Genomic DNA, 21,856 nt, shown 5'->3' on the forward strand with positions numbered 1-21,856 from the left:
TCATTACAACCATATACAGTTAGTACACAGTGAAACGAAACAACGTTCCTCCAGGACCAAGGTGCTACATGCAACATAAATTTACAACATAAATTACCATAGACACTAAACTAGCTAACCAATAGGCCTAGTTAACTGGCTAGCAGAGACAGGACAGAGAGACCTAACATAAATTACAACATAAATTAACAAAAACTAACTAGCTAAGTATAACTATTTTAACAGACAACATAAAGTGCACGTGCAAATGTGCAAACAAGAGCAACAACAAAGTGACAGTGCGCAACCACGACATAACAGAACATAAAAATATGGTGTTGAGGTAGTGGGTAAACATAAACATTCCTTAAAACAGCAGCAAGAATTGAGGAATTAGTGCAAAAAGTAGTCCAGTAATGATCATTGTGCAAAAGATAAACAGTGAAGCATTTACAGGTTGGTGTGTACGATAGTTTGGTGGTGTAGGTCAGTGTGTCTGCACTTGTGTTGATTAGTCAGTCCAGTCCCAATATTTTGAGGTAGTTGAGTTAAGCTGTGTGATAATGTTTGTGTGTGTGTGTGTGTGTGTGTGTGTGTGTGTGTGTGTTTATCAGTCCAGTCCCTTTTTGTTGAGGAGACGGATGGCTTGTGGAAAAAAGCTGTTGCACAGTCTGGATGCGAGGCCCGAATGCTTGAGTACCTTTTTCCATTAGGTACCTTTTATCATTAGGAGGTTTGTTTAATAAAATTTTAATTATACCCTAATGGTTGGTGACTTTAAAATTATACTGACTGTCATTTGCATTGACTTATTATGAAAATCAGAGAAAGATATCATTTGCGTAATAATTTTGAACGCAGTGTTTATGTTTGTATGTGAATATATTATATAAGTATGTTTGTGCGCACGTCTCATATGTGACAATTATATGAAATGCAATTCTTGATCATTGTTGATAAGTGTATTTTGTCAAAATATTTGTGTAAATTAAGGATGTCTTGAAACATAATGCAGTAACTCTTTAGGTCTTGTTCACACAGCCTTAAAATCGAGCGTTTTTCTGGCGTTCAAGCGCCGAGGGTTTCTACACATAGTCAAACAAGTCAATGAGAGTGTTCACACGGGCTTTGGTGACGTGCGTTTGTCGGGCTGCGTGTTTATATGGCATAAAAAAAACTTCTTTCGCTTCTAGTGCGTTTTCTTCACGTTCATTTTACGCAGAAATTTTTGCATTTCTTCATAAACCACAAAAAAACTTCCTTTAATCTGACGTTGTGCAGTCAAAGGGTGAACCCAGTAGCAGCGGCGATTTTTTTCTCTCCCTCCGTCGCCGTATTCCGATAATTTTTAATACAAGAAGATTGGTCTTAGTCTAATATAGCAAAATGGTCCATATTTTAAAAGGAGACACCTCAAATAAAAGGACAAGGACTTTCATATCCAGTTCCCGACACACTGCCCCCACAGGTTAACACACAAACTACAATCTGGGCTGCAGACTGACGTTAGACAGAGACAAACGAACGCCGGTGTAGAAGTCAATCGAACACCACTACAAAACACAACATAAACATCTAGGACGTTCAGAGCGCGTTCGTTTATCCAAAAACTTAACGCCCGTGTAAACAAGGGCTAAAGATGTTAATGTTTCATACATTCCTTTATTCGTCCTTTCTGTTTGTGTTTAGGTTTCACTGTTTTCCATATACATATGTAGCGAGTGCTAGGGGGGCGCTGGCTCACGCTCCGCCGGTCCCCTACTGTTAACTAGTCAATTAACTAGTAGCCAATTACGCCACCTTGGAAATTGCACCCAAGGAAATAAACAACCCTCATTATTAAATTAACTAAGGCACACTCACTGAAGATGCAATAGACGTGGGTTTCGTACATAAACGTTTATTTTCTCACAATCATGCACAATCATACACAATGCAATAATCCAAAAGTTATGTATAACAATACTAAAAGTAGCTTTAGTTTGGCGACATCAAGGATATGCTAAGCTAAAAATGGCGAACATGCTAAAATGTACCATCAGATTGAAGCTGGAGCTTACCAGTGGATGGCAGACTATGAAAGACAAGGAGGGGATAAATATCCAGGCCAGAATCACCCGAAACACACGTGAATCACATCCACACACAATTCACTGTGACAATCGACACAGAGAAGTGACCAACACGCACACGAAGAGGGGAAACGAACCCCAACACGTCGCACTGCCACCACCTTTAGCTCACAGCTCTACAAGATTGAGACATATATTTAAAAACAAAAAAAGAGAGAAAGAAAGGAAAGGGACAAACAATTTACAATTTAAAAATAAACCCAAAGAATGCATAAACCGCCGTAAGATAGCAAAGCAGGCCGCCAATAAAGCAGCAGTCATGCAACACAGCAGTGAAGCCAGTATATGGTGTATATTTATCCAGTGACAGTAAAGTAAACTAAATGAAGCAAAAGTAAATCAATAATCAAGCAAAAGCAGCATTCAGGCAAAAGCAGCAGCGTTCATGCATTTGTCCACAGCACCCACCTATAGTTACTAATTAAAATGAAACAAATTGAACATGTACATACCACAGAGAACAATAGAATGTACTAATAAAATGTACATACCTGTTCCCGGATGCTGAATGAACAACCCCTAGCACGTTCATCGGCGTGCGTGAACCGGCGGCTCGTACTTTCACTTTACAAAAGGCAGCGTTTTTATCAAAAGGCTGATAAACGCATGCGATTTATCGATAAAATGCAGACACATTCCACCAGAAAGTCATCGTCTCCCGCCTCTCTGCAGATTAAACATAATACATCCGTTCATAAATAAATAGGAATATTTAAGCATATACGCATGTATACATATAAATGTATTCCACTTAAACATTACAGATTAAAACAAGAAGACGTAGTAGACGTGTAGACGTTCTGAGCTTCAGTTCATTGTGATGTGGACAAAAGGTCTAGGAAGGAAACAGGTTTCATTATTTTACAAAATCTGAATATATTCAGTAAATTTATAAATGACACTCAAAGTATCAAATCCAACAAGTCTGGTTTAATTGGTACCATTGAACATTTTATTTATATTTATATTTATGTTTTCCTGGTGATAACATTGTAGGCAGAGACGTCTGCTCGGTCCTCCTTAATTCTGTGGATTCCCCCATCAGTGAAACCGGTTTGATAACTTCACACCGATTGTGAATTAAAGGTGAGAAGAGGGATTACAGTAACTGGGGTTCTGTGGGCTTGCGATTGTACTTTTTAAATGTAACCTACGTATCTACAGTATAACCATATTTAACTACTTCAGCAGTGACTGAGGAATTTGGTCGGTCTGGCTTTTAGATAAAGTCCTTATTTGATATTTTTGTAATATTTAATTAATTATCTTATTATAAATATGATTCTTATTCTCTATATTCTTGTCGAGTCCTTCAGAGCAAGCACTGTGTCAGAAGATTCTGCGGAATCTCTTCTCACCTTTCATTCACGATCGGTGTGAGTTTATCAAACTGCTGCTGTTGGCAAATACTGTAGGGGGTTTAGATGAATTAACAAGACAGAGCGGACGTTCTGCCTAAATTTTATTTATTAATGATAGCAATTAAATCAGACTTAATAGTTGGATTTGATACTTTTCTTTTTATTTACTGTATGGACAGTCGCATTATGCTTTCTTTGGAGAATAACAAACCTGGTAGATTGTCTTGAAAGTCTTGAGCAGTAGAGGACTGGCCATCTGGGGCACCATGAAACATTCATTGAAATGCAATTCTTATGCACAGAAAAAATTAAATACACAGCAAAAATATGTTATATTATATGATGGGGGTCTGTCTGCATTTTTAGTGATAAATCGCACGCGTCTATCATCCTTTTAATCAAAACGCTGCCTTTTGTTAAGTTAAAGTGCGAGCCACAGGTTTATACACACCAATGAATTAATTTTAGATCGATTTTAAAGCATCTTTTAGACCTAAATATTCACTTTTATTTATGGCCAGGTGTATTACAAAGTGTTCACAATTTTTTTGTGCTTTAAGGTGACTTGTTCTCTTTTCCAGAACGCTGTACAGACAGTAAAGAGTTAGGATACAAGTACACCAAAATCAGAATGTCAAATAAAGTCAGTGGAAAAATTGGTAACTGAATAGTTATAATATATTATTAAAAGGCTGTCTTTGTTTCCTGTTTTTTGCCCACACAAACAGCAACATTCTTCATGGAATAAAACGTCTTTGCCTCCATGTGCGTTGCTGCTAATATCTGTAGGAACTGCAAATGCCTACAGTTGTTTCATTCAATTTCTTTTATAGCTTAGGACCCTCCCTGCCCCCCCCCCAAGCCCCCCCCCCCCAAATAGTGTGAATGTCTGCACCAATCACTAACCATTCAAATCTTAAGAATTTAACTAAACACGAATATATGTGTATAAATATATATAAACTCATGCTAGGGTACTTTTACTACGCTGAAGTACCATTTAAAACTATTTATTCATTTATCTTCCATTTGCAACTAGCGAATGCTTTAGTAAAGGGCTCTAAAACTACAGCAGTATGAATGACAATGGAAAATTACAGAACGTGCGAGTTGACGCCCTTGCACCAGTCACTAACCATTAAAATATTGGATTTGAATTAAAATGCCACTTATATTAGTGTTTAATTAAATTCTTAAATCATCGTGTTCACCCATGGGTTACTGCATAAACACCAGAACAAAAGGGAGGAAACGGAGAAGTTTCTTTTTTCGTTTTTTGCATTAAGTTTAATCATGCAGCACTTTTAGTCTTCGTAGCAAAAGCAACCCAACAGTGTGATTAAAGTACACGAAATAACACAGAATTCTGACCCAGCATAAACAACCCAACCATGTGTTTACAGAAACCCAGCATTTTTCTACTACAGTACTAACAAATAGACAAAGTGCAGTCAAAGCCCGGGGATTCTGCGTGCTGTTGCGTTGTATTCAGCAAGTAGTTTATATTTTTGTGTTTGTTTCATTTCATGTCTGTAGTTTTATCAATTAATCTGCTCATATCTGCGCACGCGTTTATCAGCCTTTTGATGAAAAAGCCGCACGCGCAACTCACTTTCACTTTGCACAAGGCAGTGTTTATTGTTTAGTGTATATTTAAAGCACATAAACACAATAAAACAATAATGTTTTAGGCTAACATATCATACATCTTTGTTGTCTGTGTTGTTTTTCATCTTTTTGCACACATGCGCGGGTGCATTACAATAATAATAATAATAATAATAATAATAAATCCGGAGCACTACTTCTACTACTACTAATAATAATAATGTTGGGTGTAGATCATAAACCACTGAATATAAAGACAACTATTTGAGAAATGTAAATGATACAATGCTTTAAAAGAAAAATGCTACTTGACAGCTGACAGCTGGCCAATGACGGTGCAGTAAGACCCCCTTCAGCTGGGCAATGAGGAATCCGCCCTGTAACACCCACCCACTGGTTATATTTGTGTCAAAACTCCAAACAAGACTCTTAAAAATGTATTTGATTTTTTTTTCAATTGTTTTTATTCTCTTTAATTTTATTTACTTTTGATAATTCTTTTAAGTTTTAATTTTAACACAAATCTCAGAGGGACTGTGACTTGCCTGTAGGACTTCTCCTGTTTAGTCCCTATGGACTGTGAATAAGAACCCGTTTTGAGAACCTGGACATTATTTTTGATTCCCTTAAACTGGAGACTGTGTATTTGCCGCACTAGCGGTTGAACAACAGCAGCATGGAGTCGGCATCCTTCTGGTTGAAGATTTGTCACATGGCGGGCCCATGTGGTCTGCTTAGGATGCATGTGGTGACTTTTTCTCTTCTCAAAGTTGTTTAGCTGTTGGTGAAATCCTTTAAATTTGCCATGAGACGATGCAGAGGTATCTGTAGGACAGCTGGATCAGGAAGCCTATCTGAGCAGTAACTCTGGTCTGTGCTGGTGGACACCACTGTTGATGGAAGCAAACTAGATAAAGGCATTGTTCAATGTAATGTTAAATAAAGTGGTGCTTCTAATTTAATTCAAAAGGTACAGGATTGCAAATTGATAGAAATAATGTTTGAATTCATTTTTTTCCAGACAGAGAACAGACGTCCAGACGTCCCTTTTTTAAAGCTAAAAAAAGGGATCAATAATCAATAACTAAATCCATTACTATCCTTTACTACTACACCTATCACAATCACTCCATATTACACTACATAACCAAATTCATTAATGATGGTCGTGTCTATAATTACTAATCCATACGGTGGAACCTTGGATTGCGAGCAAAATTCATTCCAGAAGATTTGGAATAAGACTTCTGTTGGCCACAATTTGCCTCAAAGAGATAGAGAGCTTAAGCTTGGCAAAGCAAAATCAGGCAAATGGTGACATCTACTGGCGATACTGAGTGACAAAAGGAGCACTGTGAGGAACTCATCACACTTTCGTCAGCTTCTTATTGTTTGATCGTCTCATAAGTTTAATCAGTCTTAAATTAGAAAGGCATTTCAGAAGACAGTCCTGGCTGTTTGCCGAGTTTCCTACAGTCTACCTGAGCCTCCAATAATAAACTGGACTCCATATGAACTTCTCCACATCAAATTCAAATTCAAATTTTATTTGTCACATACACAAACATACACAGTACGAAATGTAGTGAAATGCATTATACGACTGCCATTGACCCTAAAAGAGAGTTAAATTTTACAAATAAGAAATAAATATGAATAAAAGAAATACGATAGAAATTAAATTAAAAAATTAAATTAAACTAGGAAAAATAGAACTAAAAATAAAAATAGAAATGTGCTAGGAAAAAAAAAAAAAAAAAAAAATAGAACTAGAAATAAAAATAGAAATATGATGTACAAAATAGAAATATACTGTGCAAATTGAAATATACTGTACGGTGTGTGCAAATATGCATAGAGCAAAGTGTCTTAGTGCAGAGGTTATTAAAGTGTCTTTGTGCACTGGTCCAGGATGTAAACGTAAAACTGTAAAATGTAGTGTAGTTGTGAAGGTAGGTGTGCAAGGTTATTAAAGTGTCTTTGTGCAATGGTCCAGGATGTAAACGTACGACATGTAGTGTATATATGAAGGAAGGTGAGCGTGTAATTGTCCATAGTGTTCATGGATGTAAGAAGATTGATAGATTTGACCAATTATGAAAATATTGTGTAGTTCTGCATAGTGGTGTGGTTGTGGTTGAGAGACCTTATCGCCTGCGGGAAGAAGCTCCTCCTCAGTCTCTCTGTGTTGGCCTTCAAGGAGCGGAATCGCTTCCCAGACCGCAACAGAGTAAACAGTCCGTTATTGGGGTGGCTGAGGTCCTTCACGATCTTCCTGGCCTTGGTCAAGCACCGCTTGCTGTAAATCGATTGCAGGTCAGGGAGCTCGATGCGGATGATGCGCTCAGCTGATCGCACCACCCTCTGTAGAGCTCGTCTGTCCTGCATGGTGCTGTTCCCGAACCAGGTCGTGATATTTCCCGTCAGGATGCTCTCGATGGTGCAGGAGTAGAAGTTCCTGAGCACCTTGGAGGGCAGTCTAAAGTCTCTCAAGCGTCTGAGGTGGTAGAGACGCTGTTGGTGTTGATGTGACAGGACCATGCCAGGTCCTGCGTGATGTGAACACCGAGGTATCTGAAGCTGTCCACTCTCTCCACTGGGCTCCTGTTGATGACGGGGGTCTGGTAGTTCCTCACCTGCTTTGTACTAAAGTCCACTATCAGCTCCTTTGTCTTACTGACGTTCAGGAGGAGATTGTTTCTCTGGCACCAGTTCTCCAGATTTCCAACCTCCTCCAGGTAGGCCGTCTCATCGTTGTTCGTGATCAGGCCCACCACAACAGTGTCGTCAGCAAACTTGATGATGGTGGTGGAGCTGGTAGTGGCCACGCAGTCGTGGGTGTACAGAGAGTACAGCAGGGGGCTCAGAACACAACCCTGGGGGGCTCCAGTGCTGAGAGTGAGGGAGGCTGAGACATGTCCGCCCATCCTTACTGCCTGTGGTCTGCCAGTTAGGAAGTTGGAGATCCACTGACATATAGATGAGCTGAGTCCCAGGTGCTCCAGCTTGGTGGTAAGTGTGGAGGGAATTATGGTATTAAATGCAGAACTGTAGTCGATGAAGAGCATTTTCACATAATTCCCCCTCCGAGTGTCCAGGTGAGTGAGAGATGTATGGAGGAGATGAGAGATTGCATCGTCCGTGGAACGGTTTGGACAATAAGCGAACTGTAGTGGGTCCAGTGTGTCTGGTAGTGAAGAAATGATGAAGTCTCTGACCAGGCGTTCAAAGCACTTCATCACTACTGAGGTAAGAAGTACAGGGCGATAATCATTGAGGGAAGCAGGATGAGGTTTCTTTGGGACAGGAACAATGATGGACTCTTTGAAGCATGTGGGGATCACCGACTGAGATAAAGAGATGTTGAATATCTCAGTGAACACAGGTGCTAGCTGGTCTGCGCAGGCTCTGAGGATACGACCTGAGATGCCGTCTGGTCCTGCTGCTTTCCTGGTGTTCACTCTCTTGAAGGCTCTCCTCACGTCATGCTCGGTGATGATGAACGCGCTTCCGGTGCTGGCAGTGACTTCCTGTCTGCAGCCATTAGCGCCGCTAGCATTAGCATCGCTAGCGTCTTTAGCTGCAGCCTCGAAGCGAGCATAGAAAGTGTTCAGCTCGTCTGCCAGAGTCACGTCCGCGTTCGTCATACCAGATGTTGGTGCTTTATAGTCCGTTATTGTTCTTAGTCCCTGCCACAGGCTCCTAGAGTCACTCTGTGAGCTAGTGGGACACTAGCTGTGACTCTAGTTTCCTCCCGTAGTGCTGCTTCGCTTCTTTCACCGCCTTCCGGACGCTGTATGACGCAGCCTTGTACGGTTCCATGTCCCCCGATGCGAGTCCCGTGTTGTAGGCAGCGGTGCGAGATCTCAGAGCGTCGCGGATGGTTTTATCCACCCACGGCTTCTGGTTGGGAAACGTTTTAATAGAAACCGTCTCCTGTTATACTGAACTTCTAGCCACCTAACACACAGTATGGGTGCAGATCAATCCCTGCTATCTGTTATCACCCAGATGAGGATGGGTTCCCTGTTGAGTCTGGTTCCTCTCAAGGTTTCTTCCTATTACCATCTCAGGCAGTTTCTCCCTCTGCTTGTTTATCAGGGACAATCCGATGATTTTGTTTTATACACATTTCACTCATTTTCTTTTGATGCTGTTTATGACAATGACCACTGTTTAAAGTGCTATACAAATAAAATTTTATTGATAAGAACGAAAAAGTATATGAGAGGTGCCTAAAGTTTTCCTTCTAGCATACAGTGTATAAAGAAAAGCTGCAGGAGTCTCGGTTTCTTTATTTACAAAAACTTGAAATTTTGGATCCATGGCCTGGAAACTCCCCAGATCTTAATCCCATTGAGAACTTGTGGTCAATTCTCAAGAAGCGGGTGGACAAACAAAAACCTACTAATTCTGACAAACCCCAAGAAGTGATTATAAAGAATGGGTTGCTATCAGTCAGGATTTGGCCCAGAAGTTAATTGAGAGCCCAGTGAAATTGCAGAAGTCCTGAAAAAGGAGGGCCAACACTGCAGATACTGACTCTTTACATAAATGTCATGTAATCGTCGATAAAAGCCTTTGAAACGTATGAAGTCCTTGTAATTATATTTCAGTACATCACAGAAACAAAAATCTAAAAGCAGTTCAGCAGCAAACTTTGTGAAAACTAATATTTGTGTCATTCTCAAAACCTTTGGCCACGACTGTACATCTTTCATGTTGTGATGAGTAGAATGTGCAGGGGTCTAATACATATGTGAATTAAATTAAAATTTATTACATGGATATGGAGCTTTACTCACTTTTTTTCAACACACCATTATATTTGAACACCACTTTATACTGTGGATGTTACAAAGACTTGAGTCAGTTTCCTTTTAACCAACAAGTCAGTCTGGAGTTCAAGAACCTACTGCAAAGTGTTGTGTGAAAAACAGGAGAATAAACAGAAGATAAAAAGATGTTTTAAGACTGATTTTATTCCATAGGAACAGTTACACCATTTTTCCAAACTCAGAAAACTTCAACACAAGGAAAGACTCAGGGGGGGTCAGGGGGGCACTTTCTCCTGATGGGGGTAGTGTGGCTGGGGAGCTCGCTCTTTTTCTAATGTGTTAAAAATTGCTCCTTCTCCCACTGCGAGTTTTCTCCTCTTCCTCATCTGACGAGTCTCCACCATATGGGACGAGACCTAAAGCATCTGAGGAGATCTTCACTTTCTTTACTTCCTTTTCATCTGAGAAAAAAAAAACTACATTAAACCTGGAGTAAAACCAACATTCGTTGAGACAAACAAGTGTACACAACCGCATCGATTCCAGCACCAGGCAGTCCATGAGACATCACTTTTAACCTTATTAGCTAGATATCATGCTCCATGTACGTTTTCCTTTGGTTGCCTTCAACAGCATTTTAGCCTGTACACATTTCCATTAGAAATCAAAAGAAAAATGCAGGACTGTACGAAGCTCAAACATTCAGACTCCATTATCATTGCTCTAGAGTGATGCATTGTGGATAGAGAGTTTAAGTTGGGATGTGTTTCATACCTGTGTGAGAAAGAGCAGGTTCCTCTAGTGGTCTCTTGAGCGGTGCTGGGAGTGACGACACCACAGGAGCAGGTGGAGGAGGCATCAGTACCCTAAACAGAACAAATACACTGTTGAACGCATTTTCAATACCCCCCCCCACCACACACTTAAAACCGCCCCCAGGGTAGAGAGAGTGCTTACCCGTCTGATTTACCGACATCAGCAGTACACACTGCAGGCTCTTCCACTGGATCGTCTGATTTAGTCTCCTGTAGTTTGTGTACACACAGTTTCATAACACATTAGTACATGAACTGTTTAGGTTCATAAAACTTTTATAGAACACTTCTAAATCATGGACGTTGTCACAAAGGAGCTCTCATGGTGCACTTCATGAGACCAGCCCAATCATGGCTCCTGCGCTAGCTAGGTGCTAACAGCAAAACCACATACCTACCAACATACAGACCAGGGGTACACCACAGCCTAGATCAGACAATCAGAGTACTTGGACATGTAAACACTACACCCCTAATGATTACCAGACGGACATCTCTCTTCAGACATCACCACACTGACAAAAATGCTCTTTTACATGAGCTCATAAGATACCTCTGACTGCCTAGTGACACGACAGAGTGCTGTTACGTCTAGTTTTTTTATTCTTGTTTTATGGAGGTTGGCATCCAGTTGCAGTACCACCATCTTCTGGTCTTGATCTTTACAGTTTAAATCCTCTTTTAATCAAATATGTTATTTTTTTCTGCATTTCAGTGTACTCAACCCGTCAAATTCCCCCTGCTCCTCCTCTAAAGACCAAGGCAGAGCTCCCTCTACTCCGTCCTCTTTCTCCTCATTTAAAGATGTCTAACCCAGTCTCTCACACACAGATTGGAAAGAGATTTATCATTACAACAAATCCAACCTAAAGTCACAGTCAATGGGTGATGGTCACTCATGCTAACACACTATAGCCTCAATGATATAAAGGGAATATAAAGGAATAATTGCCATGTCGTCATGGTAACTGTCTCCAGATACGCATTACACTCTAGTAAACACCACTGATAGACATCTGGAGATGCACGTGTTTACAGGAGATTCAAATCTATCATGTTCAACTATAAAGCAGGACGTGTGTGTGTGTGTACAGTATATACACTTATGATGGGTGTAAAGATGGAGGACAGGACACCTAACGCACCTCTTTTGGATCCTTCTCTCCCTCCTCCTCATTCTCCTCTATGAAGCGTCTCTTTGGGCTGGAAACACTAGATAAGTCGTTTACTGCAGGTTCTGGGGTCTCTTCTTCATTCTAACACACACACATTAGGATACAGAGATTTAATTTCATCGACAAATTTTAAAAGAAAACAATAAGGCGTGTGTATACACTGCTCACCTGCAGTATGAATGAAGTGGACTGGCGAGGACAGACGGGATACTGCACCATCTGCGCGCTGTCTGCACTGTCTGCTCGTCCCCAGTAACTCCCTGTCCCAGTGTATGATGGGTAAGCACTGGGGTATCCGTACCATGACGGACTGCTGTAACTACTGCTGCTGGATGAGTATCCGTGAGACGGGTATGCTGCTACAACACATACACATCTAATGTTAAGTCACTTTAAACAACAAGAAGTGAACAAAAAGTGCAGCTTGTGCGTTTGTGAGTGTGTTCATGCACTTAATCAAGAAGTAGATTTTTTTTATTATTAAATTCAGGCAAATGGAAATGTATAATAAAGTGTATAATACCTTGTGTGGAACCTGTAGCTGTGTACACAGATACCATACGTGCATGTTCAGATCGCACCTGAAACACACACACACACACCGTATAAGTCTAACACTAGTCAAAGTTCAGACACAGAATTAACACCAAGCCCTGGTTACAGCACAACCCATCACTCACTAAACACGAGTGAAAACCTGGGTTTTTTCTTTAAAGAACCACCACCATTATCCTGGGACTGAAGCACTGCTCTAACCAATCAGAGCTCGTTCCTCAGTCAGCGACCCAAACCCAGGAGGGAGGGGTGATTTATTGCTCTGGAATGGATTTCTCCTAATTTCACCTAATCTTACCCTCCAGTAAGCCAATTTAAAAAAAAATATTAGCACATATGACCTGAAGTCTTCAACATTACAGGACTGTCAGTTAGTAAATGTCTGTTCACTGTGTAACTGTTCAACCATAAAAAAATAATCTCAGTGAACTAATACAAATAACAGTAATAAGAGTTAATATACCCACCGTCTCCAGAAGGCTCTCACAGAGTTTTTTGGCTGATTCCAGGCCAGCAGAGTTCGGGTGGCTGAGAGAGAAACACAGTCATTATTAAAACGCAGCACAAACAAACCCAACATCTGCACTGTTACTGTACTAGTTTAGAGTTCTGTCTCTGAGGAACACCTCTCTATCCTGTAGAGACTGAGATAAATTAAACACACCTGATGTAGAGGTACAGGGGTTCGAATGACTCTCTCCGCGAGGCCTGCTCGATGTAGCCCGAGCCCTTCCCCCGCAGGAAGACGCGCGCCCCGGTCTCGGTCTGGATGTGCTGCAGGTACGAGCCGTTGGGTCCCTCCACCTTCTCGTTCACGCTGAAGCCCGGCAGGCATTGCTCCAATCCTACAAATAGCTTAGTGTGCACAAAACTCTGCAACCAGCACCAGAGGTACAGTGATTACACACTACACCCTTCACCTACTAGAGCCCTACACACACTGCACTAGCCCCGCCCACTAACAGGACATCTACATACACAACAGCTCTCTGAGAACTAAAAACAAAAGATTTTTAAAAAAAGTAAGAAATTGAGACATTAATAACATTAACAGTTATTTCCTCACTCCCCTTTACACATGGTAGATTTACTACGCTAGCTGATAACTCAAGGTTTTATAAAATGTGAAAAAAAAAAAAAAAAGAATACTATCGTTGCTTTCAAGTTGAGATTTATTTCAAAAGCATGTTAAACACGTTACCCTGACAACAGTGTCACTTAGCTACATCACCGCTTACAGACGCACATGAATACACTGGGTGTGAGTCCTGAGGTGTGACGGGAGAGAGAGTGTAGCGGAACAGTAACGAGTCAGTCATGGGTTTACAGGGTTTAAAGTTCACCTTGCTGTTCATAGTCGTCTCAGTCACAGCAAACAAACTAGTGTTGTTACTCAAAGTCTTCAAAACTGCAGCATCAGGCCACGCTCTCCTGTTGTGATCGATTTAAAAGTGTGTGTGTGTGTGTGCAAGTAAGTGTAAGCAGGAGCAGTGCGGGCCATGATCTCTGCAGATCGGCGCGTTTCTTCCTGCTGGTGTTGATTTAGGAGGTGGGTATCAGCAAGAGCCAAATGATCTCCACTGGCCCCGCCTTCATTAACCTCCACACACACACTCATGCAGTGTTCCGGTACCTCTCTAAACACACCCTCTGGCACTTCCTCTCACAGACAGTGTGCATCAGGGTCACTGTGTTCCAATGGAGCCTGCACACACACACTTCATTTCGAACCGTTTGGCTCGCGATCCGCCTCAACTAGCGTGCTCTGCTAACTCAGCCAGGAGGAACTGCACGAGGGCGTGTGAGAAACGGCACCGGAACACACCCCGCACCAAGCCCTAGGGTTAATATCGTGGTACCTACCCCAGCGTGAGGAGGAGGGGGTCTGTGTGCGGGCGTTACGGGGGCGTTCGGAGGGCGTGGCGTAGGGAGGTGAGGCTGTGCGGGTACAGAGGGTCGCGGGGGTTGGGGGTACACCGGGACCGGGGGCATCACGGCCGGCTGCTGCCCCCCTGACGCTCGCATCACATCCTCGGAGATGATCTCTTTGATCCGCATCACGGCCTCTGAGGAGAAACCGACCAATCAGAGTTAGGATTCGTAACCATTACACACTCGACACATGAAACGTTAAAGAGAACCGGACGTACTGTGGACTTCATCCTGGGTGCGGCCCTGAACGTGCAGGTACAGAGGACGCTCTCTGCAGGAGACACAGAGACGAGTTATTAGAGCGAGTCACATGACCAGAGACCAATCAGACAATTTGTGGGGAGCGTGTGCATACACACCCTCCTTTATAGCTGGACTTCTCAGTGTCACTCAGGAACAGGCCTTTCGTGGAGACCAGTGCACCGCTGTACAGACGGATCTGAGGGGAGAGGTGTCATAATATCTCACATACACACAGCCTACCACTCACACCCTGATGTGTTGATTTCAGACTGGCAGAACAAATCCAACAGTGTCTACATATTTGCATTGGTTGCCGTGGTAATGACGCTGGAGGCTCACACACTGAGTAACGTGTCCTCATCCATCACCGTATCTGTACATTCTCTCGCTGACATTCACCTTCTCCTCTATCCAAGGACTATTGATAAAAATATTTTAACACTGAGGTTAAGAGACGCTCTTCTTAAACATGGCTAATTTAACTGCAGGGAGAATAAATCTGAGGGTCCGGTTTCCACAAACTTAATGTGATTAAAATCATTGACATTTGGCACATTTAACTTACAGCAGTGCGAAATACTTTTTTGTACATATCCCAGTTAGGAGGCCAGGGTCAGAGCACAGGGTGAGGCAGGACACAACGCCCCCTGGAGGAGAGGGTAAAATCTTCCTAAAGGGCTCAACAGTGGCAGCTGGGCAGTGCTGGGGCTTGAACCTCTGACCTTCTGATCTGAGCCACCACTGCTCTGGCACCAACAGTGCAGACAGACCCTCCCCTCTGTGACCTGGTAAACTACAGCTAAGTTCTAATCTGGATACATTAATAATCAGATTTGGGCAGACAGTCTGATCAAATCCATACCGATCCCCAGAACACACACTGTTTCCGGTTTAATAACAGACTTTACTACAGCACAGTGTTTCCTCTCAAATTAACTTTAAAAGACATCAATCTGAGTGTGTGCACACACACGTACCTCCTCCTGTGTTTTGCTTTTGGTGAGCAGATTCCTGCAGTTCACAGGAACATCATTAATGTCCACTTCTGTCACAATGATCTCCTCACTGCTCACAGGTATAGGAGCACTGGAGGGAGCCTACACACACACCTTAAATTATAATCAGTGATTGATGGATACATACACATATCTTAACTGAGAGACCCCTACCTTACTAGGTAAAGGCTGCAGTGGTTTGAGTTTTCCTTTAGCCATTAGCATGGCGTTGAGTTTGGCAGCCATGGCGGTGGCCAACTCGACTCCTCCCTGCGCTGGGGCGTTCGGGGCAGAAGGTTGCGGAGGACCTGCCCCGGGGGTAAGAGCTGGACACGAGGGTGCTGCAGCTGTCTTTGTAGCGGACACATTTCCCACAATCCCCTGCAGGAGCTCGGTCTTGGACTTGGGTTGATCCCAGCGACTGTTCAGGCATCTGCAGGAGAGAGTGAGAGGAGTGTGTGTAAGGGTTCTATTACACATCAGTAATGTGTGTGATGTTAATAAACAGGTGTGTGTGTGTGTGTGAGGCTAGTAGGCCACAGTGTTAGTCTGGGAGCACTCGGCCTGTTCAGCCCCACAGCTCGTTACTGTAGGAGGGGAGTATCAGCGAGTCTCAGTGCTCAAGAGAGACTGCTTTCAGACCCTCCGCTTCCTGAGGAACTAAACAACATGCTAACGGCTAACAGTTATCACCAGCTAAACAACATGCTAACGGCTAACAGTTATCGATAACTAAAACATGCTAACGACTAACGTTTTTTTAACTAACCAACATGGCCTGTAACAGTTATCGATAACTAAAACAAACATGCTAACAGTTATCACTAACTAGCAAACATGCTAACGGCTAACCGTTATCGATAATTAATAAACATGCTAACGGCTTCCGCTAACATAATGTACTTTTTACTACATTTCTATTAAATAAACGTTAACCTTTTAGTAAACGTTAAACTTTATTAACACATTATCTTGGTGAAACTAGCTAGCTAAGCTAACCGAAACGCTAAGCTAACTGAACTAGCCGACTTGAAGTAACCACTACACTAACAAAAATCATCCTAACGAAGGTTAAGATACACTTACGGTGTCCCCGACGCCATGGTTATTTCTATTTCTTTAAAATGTATTGAACTAAATGGTAAAAGATGTTTTTCTCCTAAAATAAACCCCTGAAGTGGATTAGCGGTTACGCCGCGGTCTGAAGCACTGACTATTACGCCTGACTCCGGAGCTTCTATTGACCGGAAGAGGCGGGTCAAAAAAGAGTCTCCTTCCGAGAGTCGTTTTTATACTTGTGACGTGTTAATGACATCACAAATAAGGTGACCAATCAGCACACAGCACTTGTTACACAATTGTTATTTCAGAATATAGCGCAGAGACAGATAGGGAGAAGTTACTGTTTTATATCAATTATGAAGAGATTGTAGTTATGTGCAAAGAAGTGTGTGTGTGTGTGTGTCATGGACAGTATAAGCATTTCACTGCATATTTATTATATATACTTATATATACTTTTATTATTTGCAGCTACACAACATTTGCCCACTAGATGGCAGTAAAATGAGCTCTTAAATAAAGGTGAATTAAATAATCTTTTTATTAAAACATAAATAAAAACACAAAAACAAAAATAATAAACAAACAATTAACTAACAGACAAATAAGTATCGATCTGAGGTTACGTAAGCCTAAGTTCCACTAAGAGTTCATAAATTTAGTTCTTATTCATTGAAATGTTAATACTTCGTGCTGTTTGTAGAGAAGATAATCTCAATTCTCTATGTGTACTGTATGCACTGTTCATGTAGCAGAATCGACAGTAAAGTTGACGTTGACAGCCCTCATCTTTTCCATCGAGTTCAAGCCAGTTTTTATTGTCACTTTAACCATGTAGAGTTTAGCACACAGTGAAACGAACAGCGTTCCTCCAGGACCAAGCTGCTACGTACAGCATAAAATAACAAAAACTAACAGGCTAACAAAGAAACCTAATTAGCTGGCTAGCTGAGACACAACAGATTGACAAGACAACAGAAAATAAACAACATAATTCAACAAAAAACTGTCGAGCTAACTAAGAAAGTGCTCGTGAAATCTGCAAACAAGAGCGACAAAGTGAGCAGTAAAAATTCCTTCTAAGTAGCAGAATAAGCCTCAGTCAACCTGAGTGACAGCAAGTACTAAGACAGCTCCCTGTGAAAAGTTTGGAAATCTGGTTATATAAGTTTTCATAAAAAAGAAAATCCTAATAAATATAAATGGATTAAACAAAAATAGTTTTATTTTCTATCTGATTCTATCTGACACTAGAAGGCTGAATTATGTTTAAATGCTTTATATCGACTACAGCATTTAATACCACAATTCCCTGCTGTACTCATTGTACACGCACGACTGCGTGGCCTCTACCAACTTCACCGCCATCATCAAGTTTGCTGACGACACCGTCGTGGTGGGCCTGAACTCTGACAACAATGAGAAGGCCTACCTGGAGAGCACCATGCAGGACAGACGAGCTCTACAGAGGGTGGTGCGATCAGCTGAGCGCATCATCCGCACCGAGCTCCCTGACCTGCACTCGATCTACAGCAAGTGGTGCTGGACCAAGGCCAGGAAGATGGTGAAGGACCTCAGCCATTCCAACAATGGACTGTTCTCTCTGTTGTGGTCAGGAAAGCGATTCCGCTCCCTGTAGGCCAACACAGAGAGACTGAGGAGGAGCTTCTTCCCGCAGGCGATACGGTCTCTTAATTACATCACACCACACAATACTGACCCATTTCCACATTCACACATGTTTCTTTTTCTTGCACTCATTCTGGACATTCTGGACATTCATTGACACTAGTGGTCACTGCACACCTGCACATCCCTGATGCACAAAGTCACAAAGTCACAAACTCTTTCAGTCACTTTAAATTATTTCAGGCCTATTTTCACACCCCCTGGACATTTCTATTTATATACAACTTCATTCCATACAAAAGTCCCTAATTCTATATTCTCTATATTTATTTCTGATTAAAGCTAGGTTTTTCTTATTTTACTTATTTTTTATATACATTTTTCATATATTGTTTATTTTGTATTTTGTATTTTACAAATATTATAGTTTATTCCTTCTTAGATGAATTTACTTCTATTCTTTTCATATTTATTTCCTAATAATAGTCTTTTATTTTAAGGTCACTGGCGGTTGTCTAAGCATTTCCCCCATATCGTACTGTGTATGACTGTGTATGTAACAAATCAAATTAGAATTAGAATTTGATTTAATTTCTATCTTTCATAAACATGGAAAGAAAAAGGAAATAGCCAATAATGCACAAAACAGAATTGTAAATTCATTTGTATAAAATAAACGCTCTGTTGTTTCGATGCTTAAATTCAGACCAGAGCTCAATCATAAAAGTTCTCCAGAAGCGTATGTACTGTACCATTGATTATTTTGAAGTGCACTTCCTTTGCTTATGGTGCAATAGGGAACTAAAAAGGAATTTGTTCTTAATTTATTAGGCTCATTCTTTGAAACATGTTGTGAGATTGAGTTTTAAGTTGATAAAAATAGATATCATTCTTTAATAAGAATCGTGAGGATTGTGATATTGGGCAATCTATTTGTAAGTGCATGACCAAAGGTTAGGGAAGATGAGGGTTTACATTAGATTCAAATAAATTATAAGGCATCAAAAGGACAGTCCTTGGTAAAACATTTTCCTTTTCCAGATGTAATTAAAATTGGCCTGTTAATAGCTTTTACTGCAGGATAAATGCACCTGGGTTAAATGCATTCCATATTTGTGAGAAAAATATGTGCCATCATAAACACATCTCTTTGAGACCATGAATTTGGATTAAAATGTACTTAGATTGTTCAATATGTTAAGGTTACTTAATATTTCATTATCCTTTTTTATCTTTTCTGATACCATTTTAATGTGGATAAGTTTTTAACAGTTGATTTTACAGGGATATTATGAATAATTTATAAATAGTTATGAATTGAAAGTAGGTTTTATGAAGGTTTATATTTAATCCAGATGCCTTGGGGAGGTCGGTCATCAGCTAGTGGTTTGATTGTCAGTACACTGTCGGCTTTATAAACGCTGAGATTTTACAAGAGTGGAGAGATCCACAGCTGCTGCAGTGAAAAGCAGGGGTTAGAAGGGACACGCTGGTGTAAGATTTAACCCTCTGGAAATCTTGGGGTAATAGCATGTACCATTACTATTCTTACAAAGTATTTTAATTCAGTTTATAAAGTTTAAAATATAAACTGATGTTCAACTGATTCAAAATCTAAATGTAAAATAAAACCATCATCAATTAAGTAATTATAATCCAATAAATCTAGCACTTATGAACTGATAATTTGATCCCTTAATAAATCCTGATATGTTTATGTAAAATAATTCCTGTTATACCAGTTTTTAAATCCTTTACTCAGCTCTTTAACCTTAATTATTGTTGAGCAGGGTTCTAGACCTGAGATTATTCACTAACTCTGCATTTTTACCAGGCTTACTAACTAGAAATTTGCTTTATAATATTTGGAAGAGAAAATGTTTAGATTATTTATCTTATCATACGGGGGTAAATGTTAATAAACCTATTAGTTAAGGCTGCACAGAGGACAGTGGGGAGCAGGCTCCCATCTATCACCAAACTGTACACTGCAAGGTGCAGAAGAAGAGCCCTCCGCATTATTAAGGACTCCATTGACCCTGCACATGCTCTATTTCAACCTCTTCCCTCGGAGCCTTCAGTGCAAGACCACCAGGCTCAAAAACAGCTTTTACCCTGAAGCAATTAGACTGCTGAACTCTAGCCGTGCTCTGTAGGTCCTCTCCCATTAAACACAATCAAACACAATCACAAAGTGCTAACTTTGGATAGTATTTTATTACAACATATCTCTATATTTTTAGTGTAATATATAACTCTATGGTGCAATACATATATATATAACCCTATAAGTCCAATGTACAATGTGTGCAATACACTATGTATAGTTTATGTCTAATTTCCTGCATATTATATCTCTGACTGCTCTTATTTATATTCATGTATACACATATTTACACCCTCATATGTATATTACTATGCTCTCTCTGTGGCTTAAACGGGACCTGGGTCCCAATTTCGCACCAGAACATGGAAGTGTGTATGACAATAAAGCTCCTTGAATCCCATGACGCCTTAATGTCGCTTGATTTAGCCGTCACTACTGTTTGGCCGCGCATGCGCACATTCTATCGTCCGCGCGTCTATACGTCATCTGCGTGCGCCGACTAGCGGGTTTAGTGACAGCGCGCATGCGCAGAGAGGAATACTCGCTAGCAAACGGCTTGCTCGGGGAATCCACTCTGTTCCATAATGTTTTTACCACAGAAATGAAATCACAAGCACACAGTAACTAACACTTGTGTAACTAACACTTTCATCACCAGAATGTGTTTTATTCTATGTTCTAACTCCATCTCCAGTGGTCTGATAGTAGTTTATATTCCAATATTAATGCTATTACTGTATTCATGAGCTGCTTATCTTCCTAATCTGATCAGAGAGGAAACAGAACGAACACTCGGACCCTGGGTGGAACACCACACGGCTTCTGCTTCTACATCCCTTACACTGGGTTAAATAACATCATTCGTACATTAAATAAGGTTCACACCCTGATTTTCTGCATGAGGCCTAGGACTGTGGACAGGCCGCAGAACACTGGATATCTCAGACACGTTTACCTCCACCGTTGTGTGTGTGTGTGTGTGATGGTGTGCCGTGGCGAGCCCTCGGCGGGAACAGCCGAAAGACCAGCAACAACCTAAATCAGATATTCTAAAGAACAGTGTGAGCTTGTACTGATGGGTGTACTCGAACAACACATCCGGATCCTGAGAGCCCTCTTATAGTAAACCTCCCAACACAGCAGTTCCAGTAGGACACCGAGGAACGTGAGGTGGTGAGGGCGAGCGAGGTTATAAAACCACCCAGAGTAGTGAACAATCTTCCTTTAACCGCACCCCTCTTCATGTTTTAGTCCTTACAGACCACAGCCATCTGGCACCAAAACTCCTGCTTTTACAGAACATCAATCAACAGCTTCTGACCAATCACCATCCAGAGTTCCACTCCATGTTTAAAGCCCTAACGGTGGTTTTCTCTTTCTAAGGTAGTACAGTAGGATTCTCTGAATGGTTGTGTCTAAAATGTGCATTTTTTTACTAATCTAAGTTCAGTTCACTTTAAACACTTTTAATTAGTTTCAGCCAAA

The 21,856-nt window shown here is 41.1% G+C and overlaps 1 protein-coding gene across 2 annotated transcripts; it reads right to left on the reverse strand.

Moving 5' to 3' along the window:
- Window positions 1-10,042: 10,042 nt before the first annotated feature.
- LOC128527513 (KH homology domain-containing protein 4-like) lies at window positions 10,043-16,829 on the reverse strand. Of its 2 annotated transcripts, none has more exons than XM_053499938.1 (14): window positions 16,660-16,829; window positions 15,748-16,006; window positions 15,556-15,675; window positions 14,695-14,774; window positions 14,554-14,606; window positions 14,267-14,469; window positions 13,068-13,276; window positions 12,871-12,931; window positions 12,372-12,429; window positions 12,017-12,204; window positions 11,819-11,929; window positions 10,816-10,883; window positions 10,633-10,724; window positions 10,043-10,319 (listed from the first exon to the last, which is right to left on the reverse strand). In XM_053499938.1, exons 1-14 carry the CDS (start codon window positions 16,674-16,676, stop codon window positions 10,198-10,200), a joined length of 1,641 nt encoding a protein of 546 aa, XP_053355913.1. In that variant the 5' UTR covers window positions 16,677-16,829; the 3' UTR covers window positions 10,043-10,197. The 2 variants fall into 2 exon arrangements, with proteins under 2 accessions (XP_053355913.1, XP_053355912.1); XM_053499937.1 differs by having other exon boundaries at window positions 12,017-12,207.
- Window positions 16,830-21,856: the final 5,027 nt, after the last annotated feature.

This window comes from Clarias gariepinus, chromosome 7 (genome assembly GCF_024256425.1).
Source record: "Clarias gariepinus isolate MV-2021 ecotype Netherlands chromosome 7, CGAR_prim_01v2, whole genome shotgun sequence".
NCBI classification, from domain to species: domain Eukaryota; kingdom Metazoa; phylum Chordata; class Actinopteri; order Siluriformes; family Clariidae; genus Clarias; species Clarias gariepinus.